Raw genomic sequence first — 12,975 nt, forward strand, 5'->3', positions numbered from 1 at the left:
TTCTGTCTTTCTGTCTTTCTGTCTTTCTGTCTTTCTGTCTGTCTGTCTGTCTGTCTGTCTGTCTGTCTTTCCTTCCTTCCTTCCTTCCTTCCTTCCTTCCTTCCTTCCTTCCTTCCTTCCTTCCTTCCTTCCTTCCTTCCTTCCTTCCTTTCTTTCTTCCTTTCTTTCTTTCTTTCTTTCTTTCTTTCTTTCTTTCTTTCTTTCTTTCTTTCTTTCTTTCTTTCTTTCTTCTTCCTTCCTTCCTTCCTTCCTTCCTTCCTTCCTTCCTTCCTTCCTTCCTTCCTCCCTCCCTCCCTCCCTCCCTCCCTCCCTCCCTCCCTCCCTCCCTTCCTCTCTTTCTTCCTCCCTCCCTCCCTCCCTTCCTTTCTTCCTTCCTTTCTTCCTTGCTTGCTTGCTTTCCTGCTTTCCTGCTTTCTTTCTTCAGAGTTACAGAGAGAGAGGTAGAGATGGGGTGGGGAAGGGAGGTCTTCCATCCACTGGTTCACTCCCCAAATGGCTACAGTGGCCGGAGCTGAGCAGATCTGAAGTCAGGAGTTTCTTCTGGGTCTCCCACATGTGTGCAGGGGCCTAAGGACTTGGGCCGTCTTCCACTGCTTTCTCAGCCACAGCAAAGGGCTGGATCGGAAGTGGTGCAGCTGGGATTTGAACTGGTGCCCATATGGCATGTGGCACTGCAGGCGGTGGCTTTACCTGCTATGCCACAGCACCAGCTCTATTTCTTTTTAAAATATACTTATTTAAATTTAAAATATACTTATGTCTCATATCCTTATAGAAAGACATTAGCTGAGCACCTGCTATGTGTTAAGTCCCGTGTGAAGATTTTATATACGTTAGTCTCCCTTTGTCCTCTGGGGCTATGCTCCAAGACCCTCAGTGCATGTCTGAAACTGTGGATAGTGCTGAACCCTATATGTCCTATGTTTTTTCCTTTATGTACATACTTGTCATAAAGTTTACCTTACAAATTAGGCACACAGTAAAAGATCAATGTCAATCACTAATAATAGGACAGTTGTAACAATATATTGTGATAAAAATGTTGTGCATGTGATCTCTCAGAATATCTTACTGTATTGTATTCACCATTCTTGTGATGATGTGAGATGATATTATGCCTGTGTAGTGAGATGACATGAGGTAAGTAACTGAGCATTTATCTTATGCTGTGGCTATCTATAACTTTTGTAGTCTGAGATGAAACAGCAAAACTAGTATGACTTTCTTTTTCCTTTCCTCAGTTTCATGAATAGAAAATTCCTTTTTATTATAGATCTTAGCAACCTTGGTGTGTAATTTTTTCCCCCTATTAAGTGGAGATCTTTCACTTTTTCACTTAAAGGGAACACTTTATGGCTTCTCCCTGGTGTGTTTGATTTGTCAGCATCCCCACTCCTGTGCTTTGGGGCCATTATTAAGTTAAAAAAAAGTTGTTTGAACACAAGTACTGCTACTGTGATAGTTGAACTCATAACTGAGCAGGCTACTAAATGACTAATGGGTAGATAGCATATAGAGGTGGCTATGCTGAACAAAGGTGTGATTTATTCCTGAATGAGCGAGAGGAAGGAAGGTAGGGGGAAAGAGAGATATCTTCACCTGCTGGTTTACCCTCCAAGTAACTGTAACAGCCAGTTCTGGGCTAGGCCAAAAGCCAAGAGTCAGAAACTCCATCTGGTTTTCATTACAAGTGGTGCAGCCAGCACTCTAACCCGCACTCTCATATAGGATGTGGGTGCTGTACCATAACGTTGGCTCCACAATTTAAAACTTAGGGCTTGTTTATTTCTGGACGTTTCCATATATATCTTCAAGTCATGACTGATGATTAGCAACTGAAACTGTGGTGGCAGTGGTGGACTACTGTACATGTTTTTATTTTACATTGCCAGTTTGTCATATATTAAGTGTAATGGAAAAGACTCAGTAATGATCAAACCCTTGCAATTTATATTTAGTAAATGCATGAGAGACAGGTTTTACAGGTAGTTCTGGTTTTGCTTGTATAGCAGTAGTTATAATTTATTAAGTACACTTGGCATTTTTAGTTCTTATGAATGTTTTCCCCATTCTATTCAGGTGGTTTCCTAGAAACATGATTGATTGTTGGACTTGATCTCACAGCCCAGTGAGGACTTCTTTACTGATAATGTCAAGTTCAGGTTATCCTCCCAACCAAGGAGCATTCAGCACGGAACAAAGTCGTTATCCTCCCCACTCTGTGCAGTACACCTTTCCCAGTACCCGCCACCAGCAGGTAAGGAACAAATACTATGTAAATTGCATATATATTTTATGGTTTTCTTTACTTTCCGTATTTAATACATTTGTCAGCCAGAAACCAAATGTAATTTAAAAAAATGGCAAGAACAATTCTGAAAGATGGGGAACCAAAGTTTGGGAATTTTCTGTTATTTAACTGTCGCCTTCTGCCAGATTTCGGGTGTTGCTCATGTCTCTGCATTTGATTGTAGTTGTTGACAGAAGAGTATTGGTTGCCTAGAGTTTCTAAGTTTGTATTACAAATTCTGGTTGAATTTTCAGTTGACGAGTTAACATTGCCACTCTTGAGTGATAGCCTCTATATCTTCTTAAAGAATTTGTTAGAAGGTGAGAGACTGTGCGTGATTGTTCTACTTTGGGTAACATAAAACATGAGGTAGAATGGTCAGCTCAGAGTGGACCATAGTGGTATAAGAGGTTCAGAGAAAAAAGGAGAAAGGAAGATGTGAAATGATCATCTTAGAGAATAAGAAGTGTGGTCATGGTAACTTAGTGCAAGGGCATCCTTTTCTGTATAGGTAATCAATTGAGTCTTTTTTTTTTTTTTTTTTTTTTGAGATTTTATTTATTTACTTGAGAGGCAGAGTTACAGACAGAGGGAGAGACAGAAAGGTCCTTTATCCACTGCTTCACTCCCCAAATGGCTGCAACAATCAGAGCTGGGCTGATCCGGAGCCAGGAGCCAGGAGCTTCTTCTGGGTCTCCAACATGAGTGCAGGGGCCCAAGCACTTGGGTCATCTTCCACTGCTTTACTGGTCCATAACAGAGAGCTGGACCGGAAGTGGAGCAGCCAGGACAAGAACCAGTGCCTATATGGGAATCTGGTCCGTAAGCAGAGGCTTAGCCCACTGTGCCATAGAGCTGGCCCTGCTTTTTGTATTTTCTGTAAGAAGTTTTTGCCAAACTCAAGATTTTTTCCTATATTTTCTTCTCTAGGTTTTATAATTTTAGGTCTTACATTTAGGTCTATAATCTGTTTTAAGTTTTTTGTTTGTGAGTTAAGGGTTCGAGTTGCCGTCTTTTGCCATTGTGAATGAGACTAGCTTAGAAAATGTTCCATCTTCCTATATTTCCTTTTTCTCTTTTATTCCTCCCTTCCTTCCTTCCCCTCTCTCTCTCTCTCTCACACACACACACACACACAAACCAAGAGTGAGAAAGATCTTCTATCTGCTGACTCACTCTCCAAATAGCCTCAACAGCCAGTTTTGGGCCAGGCTGAAGCCAGGAATTCCATCCAGGTCTCCCACGCGGGTGGCAGGGACCCAAAGATTTTGACCATCTTCCATTGTCTTCCCAGACATATTAGCAGGAAGCTGGATTGGAATTGGAGTAGCCAGGATTTGAACTGGCAGTTTGTTATGGGATGCTGGCATTGCAGTGGCACCTTAACCTGCTGTGTGACATAGCTATCCTCTTCCAATATTTCCTTAATTAATTTATGTAGAATTGATATTTTTTCATCCTTATATGTGTAAAAGAATGTATTAGAGAAGCTTTTTATTTTTAAAATTTGTTTATTTGAAAGAGTTACAGAGAAAGACTGAGAGATTCTATTGGTTCATTCCATAGGTGGCCACAGCGGCCAGTGCTGGGCTAGGCCTAAGCCAGGAGTTTGTTCTGGGTCTCCTGCATGGGTGGCAGGGACCAAACACTTGGGCTATTTTCCACTGCTTTTCTGAGTCTCTTAGGGAACTGGATCAGAAGTGGAGCCTCTGGGACATGAACAAGCTCCCATTTGGGATGCTAGTATTGTAGGCAGTGACTTTACCTTCTATGCCACAACACCAGCTCCTAGCGAAGCTTATAAGCCTAGAATTTTCTTTGGAAAACATTTAAATTATGAACTCAGTTTCTTTAATTGTTAGTCCGTTTCATTGAAGCAATTTGAGGAAAACAATTTTTTCAAGATTTACTTATGGGACCAGCGCTGTGGCATAGTAGGTTAAGCCTCTGCCTCTGTCATATGGGTGCTGATTCGAGTCCTGGCGGCTCCACTTACAATTTAGCTACCTGCTGATGGCCTGGGAAAGCAGTGGGGCATGGCCCAAATGCTTGGTCCTCTGTACTCACATGGGAGACCTGGAAGAAGCTCCTGGTTCCAGGCTTTGGATTGGCTCAGCTTCAGCAGTTGTGGCCATCTGGGGAGTGAACCAGAGGATGGAAGACCTCTCTGTCTCTCCCTTTCTCTGCCTCTTAAATAAATAAATAAATAAATAAACCTTTAAAGGAAATTATTTATTTGTAAGGTAGACTAGGAGGGAGAGGAGGAAGGGAAGAAGAGAGAGAGAGTGTGTGAGTTACTCTCCATCCACTGGTTCCCTTCTCAAATGTCTTCGGTGGCTGGGATCTGCCAGAACTCCGTCCTGGTCTCCCACATTGATGTCAGGGACCCAAGTATGTGGCATGTCATCCATGTCTTCCCAGGTGTAGTAGCAGGGAGTTGGATCAGAAGCAGAGCAGCTGGGATGCCAGGGTGGCAAGTAGTGGCTTTACCTGCTGTGCCACAATACTAGTCTCTTGAGGCTTGTTTTTGAATTCTTAGGGTGAGTCTAGGGTAGCCATTATTCTAGGTCTGATTCATCTCCCAATTCTAAGTCTGTCTCCTATGGATGTCCACCTGGTGACTTGTGTATTCAGTGAGCTTTCCTCATTCTTGCTGGAGGAAATTTGAATACATCTGGCCCTGAGTGAGCTCGGGAAATTATTTGATTTATAGTTCCTCCAGATCTTTCATCAGTTTTTTTTTTTTTTTAGCTAACCAGCCTTGTCAAATTTTCTTCCTATGTGTTTATAGACAAGAATTCAGGCAGAGAATTAAGGGAATCCAAGATCTGATTTCAGGAAATCTTTTTCATGTAACTCCCTCCTCTCAGGAAATTCTTCTCTGGTAACTGTGATCCTGGCTGCAGCTTGCAGGTTGCCTCTGGACAGATAGCCTGGAGTGTGATAAGTAGGGCTTACTTCATTTGTCGCATTTCTCTTAGAGACAGTTCCTGTGCTGCTTGTTGCCCAATGTTTGATAAGAGTCCCTACGTTTAGTCCAACTTTTAAGGTATTTTAAGACTCAAAATGGTTTTATCTTTTTCAGTGCTTTGCATTTTTTTTGTTTGATGTTCAACTTTTTATGTGAGATTTCTTCTTAGACTATCCTAGACTACTGTTACTTGCTTACAGAGGATTCTGAATCTCTTATTTACTGCTTTTTTTTAGCCTGGATATCTCAACTTTATCTCCTTAGGATTTTAAAACTTTTTCTGGAGGCTGGCGCTATGGTTTAGTGGGTTAAACCACCACCTGTGGCACCGGCATCCCATAGGGGTGCTATTTCAAGTTCTGGCTGCTCCACTTCTGATCCAGCTCCCTGCAAACATGCCTGGAAAAGCAGTGGAAGATGGCCAAGCTCTTGGGTCTGTGCATCCACATGGGAGACCTGGAAGAGGCTCCTGGCTTGGGCATGGTCCATCCATGGCCATTATGGCCATTTGGAGAATGAATCAGTGGATGGAAGACACCTCTCTATCGCTCTCTCTTTCTTTTTCTCTCTGTGTATAACTCTGCCTTTAAAATAAATCTGTAAGAAAAACAAAATTTTTGGCAGACCTTGAATTCACATACCAGAGTATTCACCACTTTATTGTGTAAATATAGTGGCTTTCATTAAATACATTATGTTGTGCAAATGTCACCATTACCTGCACCACAGCTCATTAGGCTAATCCTCCCCCTGGCCTGCGGCACCAGCACACTGGGTTGTAGTCCCGGTTGGGGCGCTGGATTCTGTCCCAGTTGCCCCTCTTCCAGGCCAGCTCTCTGCTGTGGCCAGGGAGTGCAGTGGAGGATGACCCAAGTGCTTGGGCCCTGCACCCCATGAGAGACCAGGAGAAGCACCTGGCTCCTGCCATTGGATCAGCGCGGTGCGCCGGCCACAGTGCACCGGCCGCAGTGCGCCGGCCACGGCAGCCATTGAGGGGTGAACCAACGGCAAAAGAAGACCTTTCTCTCTGTCTCTGTCTCTCTCTCTCTCTCTCTCTCTCTCTCTCTCACGGTCCACTCTGCCTGTCAAAAATAAAAAAATAAAATGTCACCATTACCTAATTCCGGACATTTACATCATCTGAATAAAAAATGTGTACCTAATAGCAGCTAATCCCAATTCTTCCAGTTCTCTGGCAGCCAGCAATCTGTTTTTTGTCTCTATGGAGTTACCTTTTCTAGACATTTCATAGAAGTCTTTTGTGTCTGGCTTTTTAAATGTGACATAGTGTTTTCTGTGTTTTTCTACATTCTAGCATGTATCAGTACTTTATTCCTTTTTTATCACTGAATAATATTCCATTTTGTGGATTGACCACATTTTTTTTGTTTGTTACTTGATGAACATTTGGGTTGTTTAAAGTTTTATCTGTGCACAGTTCTGTGAAAATTTGTGGACAAAATTTTGTGTGTGGTTACATGCTTTTAACTCTTTAGGGTTTATACCTAGGATGATTATTCCTGAGTTGTTTACTAATTCTGTGTTAACTATATATTTGTTTTAAAAAGATGCTTTTGCCAAAATCAACAAAAGTAAAGTAGATGGGAAAACATAAAATACTCAGTTATAGTGGAAAAACAATTTCTCTTCACTAGCTGGCTGATTCTCTGGATTCCAGTTTCTTCATTTGTAAATACAGATGAACTTAACTAATGACGTCTGTGATCCTTTCAGCTTAATCATTTTGAACTTAAGATTGGAATGTATCTTAGACTCTCATGTTGAACTCATGAGTTTGAGGTTTTTACGTAACGCATGTTAGTAGTTATTATAATATTGTTAGAGAAATGAGTCAACTATCAATTGAACTTGAAATTTCATTTTGAATGATTTGAAATGCTATACTGTTAAAATGTTGATTGTTTAAGCTTGTGGGGAAGAGTTAGGTCAAGGAAAGGTTGAGATTGTCATTGTTTTTTTGCTGCTTAGTGGCCATTCCTGCCTTTGTATTTGTTTTGAATTCATGATGTATTTGTTTTGAATTCCCGTTTTGGTTAGTAACTAATTTGTGATTATTGGATGTTAGGAGTTTGCAGTCCCTGATTATCGTTCGTCTCATCTTGAAGTCAGCCAGGCGTCACAGCTCTTGCAGCAACAGCAGCAGCAGCTCCGGAGACGGCCTTCCTTGCTTTCAGAATTTCACCCAGGTTCTGACAGGTAATGGGGTTTCTTTCATGTTTCCATCTGGGATTGTAAGTGTGAAGTATGTGCAGACTTCATAAGTGTCAATTTTTATAGTGTTTATTAACCAAGCAGTGACTGATTGTTAAAACTTTGTATATTGAACTATTTTATATTGATTGATCTTTTGGAGGAGTAATAATAGTTAACAAGGTCTTAAAACTTCTTTGCAGTTTTAGAGTTAATGATATGTAGAGGAAAATCAATAGACTTAGATTTTAATCCTTGTCAGCACTTTGGCCTTGTTCATGTTGTATAAACTACTGGTGTTCTTTCTCAGTTTGGGCTGCAATTCAGAACCACTGGAGATGCCCAAGTCCCATCATAGAACAATTACAGCAATCTCTGGGTTTGGGCCCAGGCATTAGTTTAATGGCCAAAGTTTCCCACATGATTCTCATTTGCAGCCAGAGTTGCAAATTACTAATTTAGACTCATTAAGCTTTAGTTTTCTGGCCTGTAACATTGGGGACAATAACAGATTATCCTTAAAGGACAGTAAATAATCCATCAGGTAGTATACACCCTGTGTGTGAGGTACTTTTGGTACTTGCTCCCATACCCCAATGTCCTTACCATCCCTGCTTTCTTTGACTCCATTCTCCCTTTTAATCTAAAGTTGTTGTTGTTGTTTTAGAGTTTATTTGAGAGGCGGGGTAGGGGGAGCTCTTCAATCTGCAGGTTTACTTCCCAAATGTCCATAAAAGCCAGGGTTCAGGCCGGCGCCATGGCTCAATAGGCTTATCCTCCACCTAGTGGCACCGGCACACCGGGTTCTAGTCCCTAGATTCTAGATACCAGTGAGATCATGCAGTACTTTTCTTTCTGTGTTCGTTTATTCACTTAGCATAATGTCCTCCAGGTTTACTCACTTTGTGGCAGATGGTAAGATCTTATTCTTTTTTAGGGGTAAATAATATTCATATATTTAATCAGTCACATTTGTTTAACCATTTGTCAACAGAAACTTAGGCTATTCCTTATCTTAGCTTTTGTGAATAATGCTGCAGTGAACATGGGTTACAGATATGTTTATAGAGTATTGATTTCATCTCCTTTGGATGTATGCCCAGAAGAGGGATTGTTGGATCATGTGGTAATTCTATTTTTAATTTCTTTAGAAACCTCTGTGTTTTCTATAATGGCTGTGCCAATCTACATTTCCTCCAGCAGTGTTCCCGAGTTCCCTTTTCTTCAGTTGCCGGTGTTACCTATTGAGTTTTTGATGACGATCCTTACTGGGTATGCTGTGGTAGGCTGTGAGGTAGCCTCATAGAGGTGTTGATTCACATTTTTCTGGCGATTAGTGGTATTGAGCATCTTTTCTTATACCGTTGGCAATTTTTAAATATGTTTTTATTCTTTTTTTTTGAAATTCAATTTTCCTATTTCTTTTTATTATTATTTTTTGACAGGCAGAGTGGACAGTGAGAGAGAGAGAGACAGAGAGAAAGGTCTTCCTTTGCCGTTGGTTCACCCTCCAATGGCCGCTGCGGCCGGCGCGCTGTGGCCGGCGCACTGCGCTGATCCGATGGCAGGAGCCAGGTACTTATCCTGGTCTCCCATGGGGTGCAGGGCCCAAGCACTTGGGCCATCCTCCACTGCACTCCCTGGCCACAGCAGAGAGCTGGCCTGGAAGAGGGGCAACCGGGACAGAATCCGTTGCCCCGACCGGGACTAGAGCCCGGTGTGCCAGTGCCGCAAGGCGGAGGATTAGCCTAGTGAGCCGCAGCACCGGCCTATTATTCATTTTATTGAGAAGCAGAGTGAGAGAGAAAGAAATGTTCTCATCTGCTGGTTCGCTCTCCCAAATGCCTGCTAGGAGTCTGTAATTCAATCTAGGTCTCCCACGTGGGTGGCAAGGACTCAAGTACTTGAGCCATTGTCTGCTGCCTCCCAGAGTGTAGATTACTAGGAAGCTGGAATTAGGAGCAGATCTGGGGCTGAAACCCAGACATTGATAAAGCTGCAGCTTAACAGTCACACTAAACTTCTGTCCTAGTTTGGGGACCTGTCCTTCTATACTTTAACTGTTGAGCCTTTATTCAGAAAGGAGATTGATGATGCATCCATTGGCATGTACATGTGACTTTTGTCTACATGTTCTGTATCACATTGATTAGTTTGTGGATGTTAGACCACGGTTAAATCTTAGTCATGATGTATTAACTTTCGATGTGATATTGTATTCAGCTTGTTAATATCTTATTGAGGGTTTTTGTGTTGATGCTCATCAGAGAGATTGGCTGTAGGTTTCTTTTCTTGTGATTTCTTTGGCTTAGGTATCAAAATGATGCTGGCCTTATAAAATGCTTGAAAGTATTTCTTCCAGCTCCATTTTTGGGAGGAATTTAAGAAGAGTTGATATTAATTCTTCTTTGAAAGTTTGGTAGACTCTAGCTGGACTTGAGAGATTTTGAATTCCTTCTTCAGTCTCTTTATTTGTTATTGGTCTGTTAAGGTTTTCTGTTTCTTCTCACTTGGCTTTTAGGTTATCAGTTTCTTGGCATGTAATTGTTCAGTAATACTTTGATTCTTTTATTTCTGAATTATCTGTTATTTCTTTCATTTCCAGTTTTTTGTTTGAATTCTGAAGTATTTTGAAATATAATAACTGCTTTTATTAAATGCACATTCTAGCTTTTTTTTAGTAATTATATAGGATTCTGATTTCCTATTTAAAATGTGCTTATTGTTTAGATTTTAAGATGATGATTTGAATTTATTTGACTACATTTAAAATCGTTATATAATACATTTTTGGTGAGGTTTGTGGAGAGAATTCAGATCATTTTTCCCTCTGATAGGTAGCACATATATAAAACTTTTGTTAAGAAATGGCTAAAAATAAGGGGCCGGTATTGTGGCTTAGTGGTGACGGCATCTTCTATGGACACGGTTTGAATCCTGGCTACTCCACTTCCAATCCAGCTCTCTGCTATGGCCTGGGAAAGCAGAGGAAGATGGCACAAGTTACTGCACCTATGTGGGAGACCCAGAAGAAGCTCTTGGCTTGGTATTGGCTCAGCTCCTGCTGTTAGGGCCATTTGAGGAGTTGACCAGTGGATGGAAGACCTCTCTGCCTCTCTTTAACTCTGCTTTTCAAATCAATAAATAAATCTTTAAAAAAAATTAGAAAGTGGCGAACAATGTACCCTTTATTTATTTATTTTTTCAAGATTTATTTATTTGAGAGGCAGAGTTAGAGACATAAAAAGAGGTCTTCGATCCACTGGTTCACTCTCCAAATGGCTGCAATGGCTGGAGTTGGGATGATCCAAAGCCAGGATTCGGAAGTTTCTTCAGATCTCCCACATGGGTATAGGGGTCCAGGCACTTGGGCCATCCCAGGCGATCAGCAGGAAGCTGGATCAGAAGTAGAGCATCCAGGAATTGAACCGGTGCCCATATGGGATGATGGTGCTGCAGGTGGACTTAACCTACTATGCCATAGCACCAGCAAAATGTACTTTATAAATAAGGAAAGACATGCAATTATTGTAAACTACTATAATCTTGGAAAAGCAGGATTCAAAGAAGGAATTAGAAGAATCTTGAATGAATTAACCTCCTGTTTCTTACTTCGGTTCCCTAAGAGTCAGTGTTGAAAAAGGAAAAATATGAAATTGATAAAATCCTAGGACTTCTCATGAATTCTCCTTACTGGAGAAGAAAATTAAATGAGGGGTAGTGGTGAGAGGTTTGTTTGGAAATTCCCATTGTGCTATCCTGGTTTCTTACTTGCTGCTGTCCTCCTGCCCTTCCATGAGTAGGATGTGGATTTTCTAGCCGGTGCCTAAACTGCTAGACAAAATGCCCACTTCTGGACCAGTATTTTTTTTTTTTGACAGGCAAAGTGGACAGTGAGAGAGACAGAAAGGTCTTCCTTTGCTGTTGGTTCACCCTCCAATGGCCGGTCCGGCCGGCACACTGCGGCCGGCGCACCGCGCTAATCTGATGGCAGGAGCCAGGTACTTATCCTGGTCTCCCATGGGGTGCAGGGCCCAAGCACTTGGGCCATCCTCCACTGCACTCCCTGGCCACAACAGAGAGCTGGCCTGGAAGAGGGGCAACCGGGACAGAATCTGGCACCCTGACCGGGACTGGAACCCGATGTGCCAGCATCGCAAGGCGGAGGATTAGCCTAGTGAGCCGCGGCGCCAGCCCAGTATTTTAAATAGCTATAAACTGATATACACTAGCAAAGTGGGAATTACTCTTTCTTTAAACAAATAAGCTATAGGTGTATTGGTCAATCATTTTATAATTTTAATTTGTTTAATTTTTTTTTTTTTTTTTTGACAGGCAGAGTGGACAGTGAGAGAGAGAGAGACAGAGAGGAACGTCTTCCTTTGCCGTTGGTTCACCCTCCAATGGCCGCCTCGGCCGGCGCGCACCGCGCTGATCCGATGGCAGGAGCCAGGTACTTATCCTGGTCTCCCATGGGGTGCAGGGCCCAAGCACTTGGGCCATCCTCCACTGCACTCCCTGGCCACAGCAGAGAGCTGGACTGGAAGAGGGGCAACCGGGACAGAATCCGGTGCCCCGACCGGGACTAGAGCTCGGTGTGCCGGCGCCGCAAGGCGGAGGATTAGCCTAGTGAGCCGCGGCGCCGACCAATTTTAATTTGTTTAAAGATATTTATAAATGGTGCTGAGAGATAATGAAAGTCAATGAAGTGTTTCAATTTTAAAAGCCTATGAAGATTGCATAGTATGAAATTTTGGCGTTAGGCTTTTTATTTTGTTTATTTTTTTTTTTTTAACTTTTTTTTTTAATTTAAAAAGCAGAGTTATAGAAAGAGAAGGAGGGAGAGACAAGAGACAGAGATTGTTCATCTACTGGTTCATTCCCTATGGCTGGGGCTGGGCCAGGCTGAAGCCAGGAGCCAGGAGCTTCTGGGTCACCTACGTGGGTGAAGGGGCCCAAGCACTTGGACCATCTGCTGCTGCTTTTCCAAGCTTGTTAGCAGGGAGCTGGATGGGAAGTGGAGCAGTCAGCATTTGAACAAGCACCCAAATGGGATGCTGGCATTTCAGGCCTTGGCTTAACTTGTTATGCCACAACACTGGCCGCTATATACTACATTGTGTTTATATTTCCATCAGTTGATGGGCATTGAAGTTATTTCTCTTTTGATTATTATGAATAGTGATGCTAATAACATTCTTTTAAAGATTTGTTTTATTTGAAAAGTCGAGTTAGAGAGGGAGAGAGAGAGAGTTCTTCTATTTGCTGGCTCACTCTGCAAATGACCGCATTGGCCCAGGATGGGCCAGGCCGGAGCCAGGAGCTTCTTCTGCATCTCCCACAAGGATGTGGGGGCCCAATTACTTGGGCCACCTTTTTTAAAAATTATTTATTTATTTATTTGAAAGAGTTACACAGAGGAGGAGAGGCAGAGAGAGAGGTCTTCCATTGCTAGTTCACTCTCCAGTTGGCCACAGTGGCCGGAGCTGCACCGATCTGGAGC

General features: G+C 42.3%; 1 protein-coding gene across 50 annotated transcripts in view; it reads left to right on the top strand.

Annotated features, from left to right (window-relative positions):
• Positions 1-12,975, top strand: part of NCOR1 (nuclear receptor corepressor 1) — a 168,450-nt gene that overhangs the window by 28,874 nt on the left and 126,601 nt on the right. For all 50 annotated transcript variants that reach the window (XM_051824415.3, XM_070061427.2, XM_070061433.2 and 47 more), the window contains exons 2-3: positions 2,080-2,257; positions 7,348-7,478. In XM_051824415.3, coding sequence (XP_051680375.1) covers positions 2,150-2,257; positions 7,348-7,478 — 239 coding nt within the window. In that variant the 5' untranslated portion in view covers positions 2,080-2,149. The remainder of the gene's footprint in view (positions 1-2,079; positions 2,258-7,347; positions 7,479-12,975) is intronic.

This window comes from Oryctolagus cuniculus, chromosome 17 (genome assembly GCF_051225735.1).
Source record: "Oryctolagus cuniculus isolate XC-2025 breed Fujian yellow rabbit chromosome 17, ASM5122573v1, whole genome shotgun sequence".
Taxonomy (NCBI): domain Eukaryota; kingdom Metazoa; phylum Chordata; class Mammalia; order Lagomorpha; family Leporidae; genus Oryctolagus; species Oryctolagus cuniculus.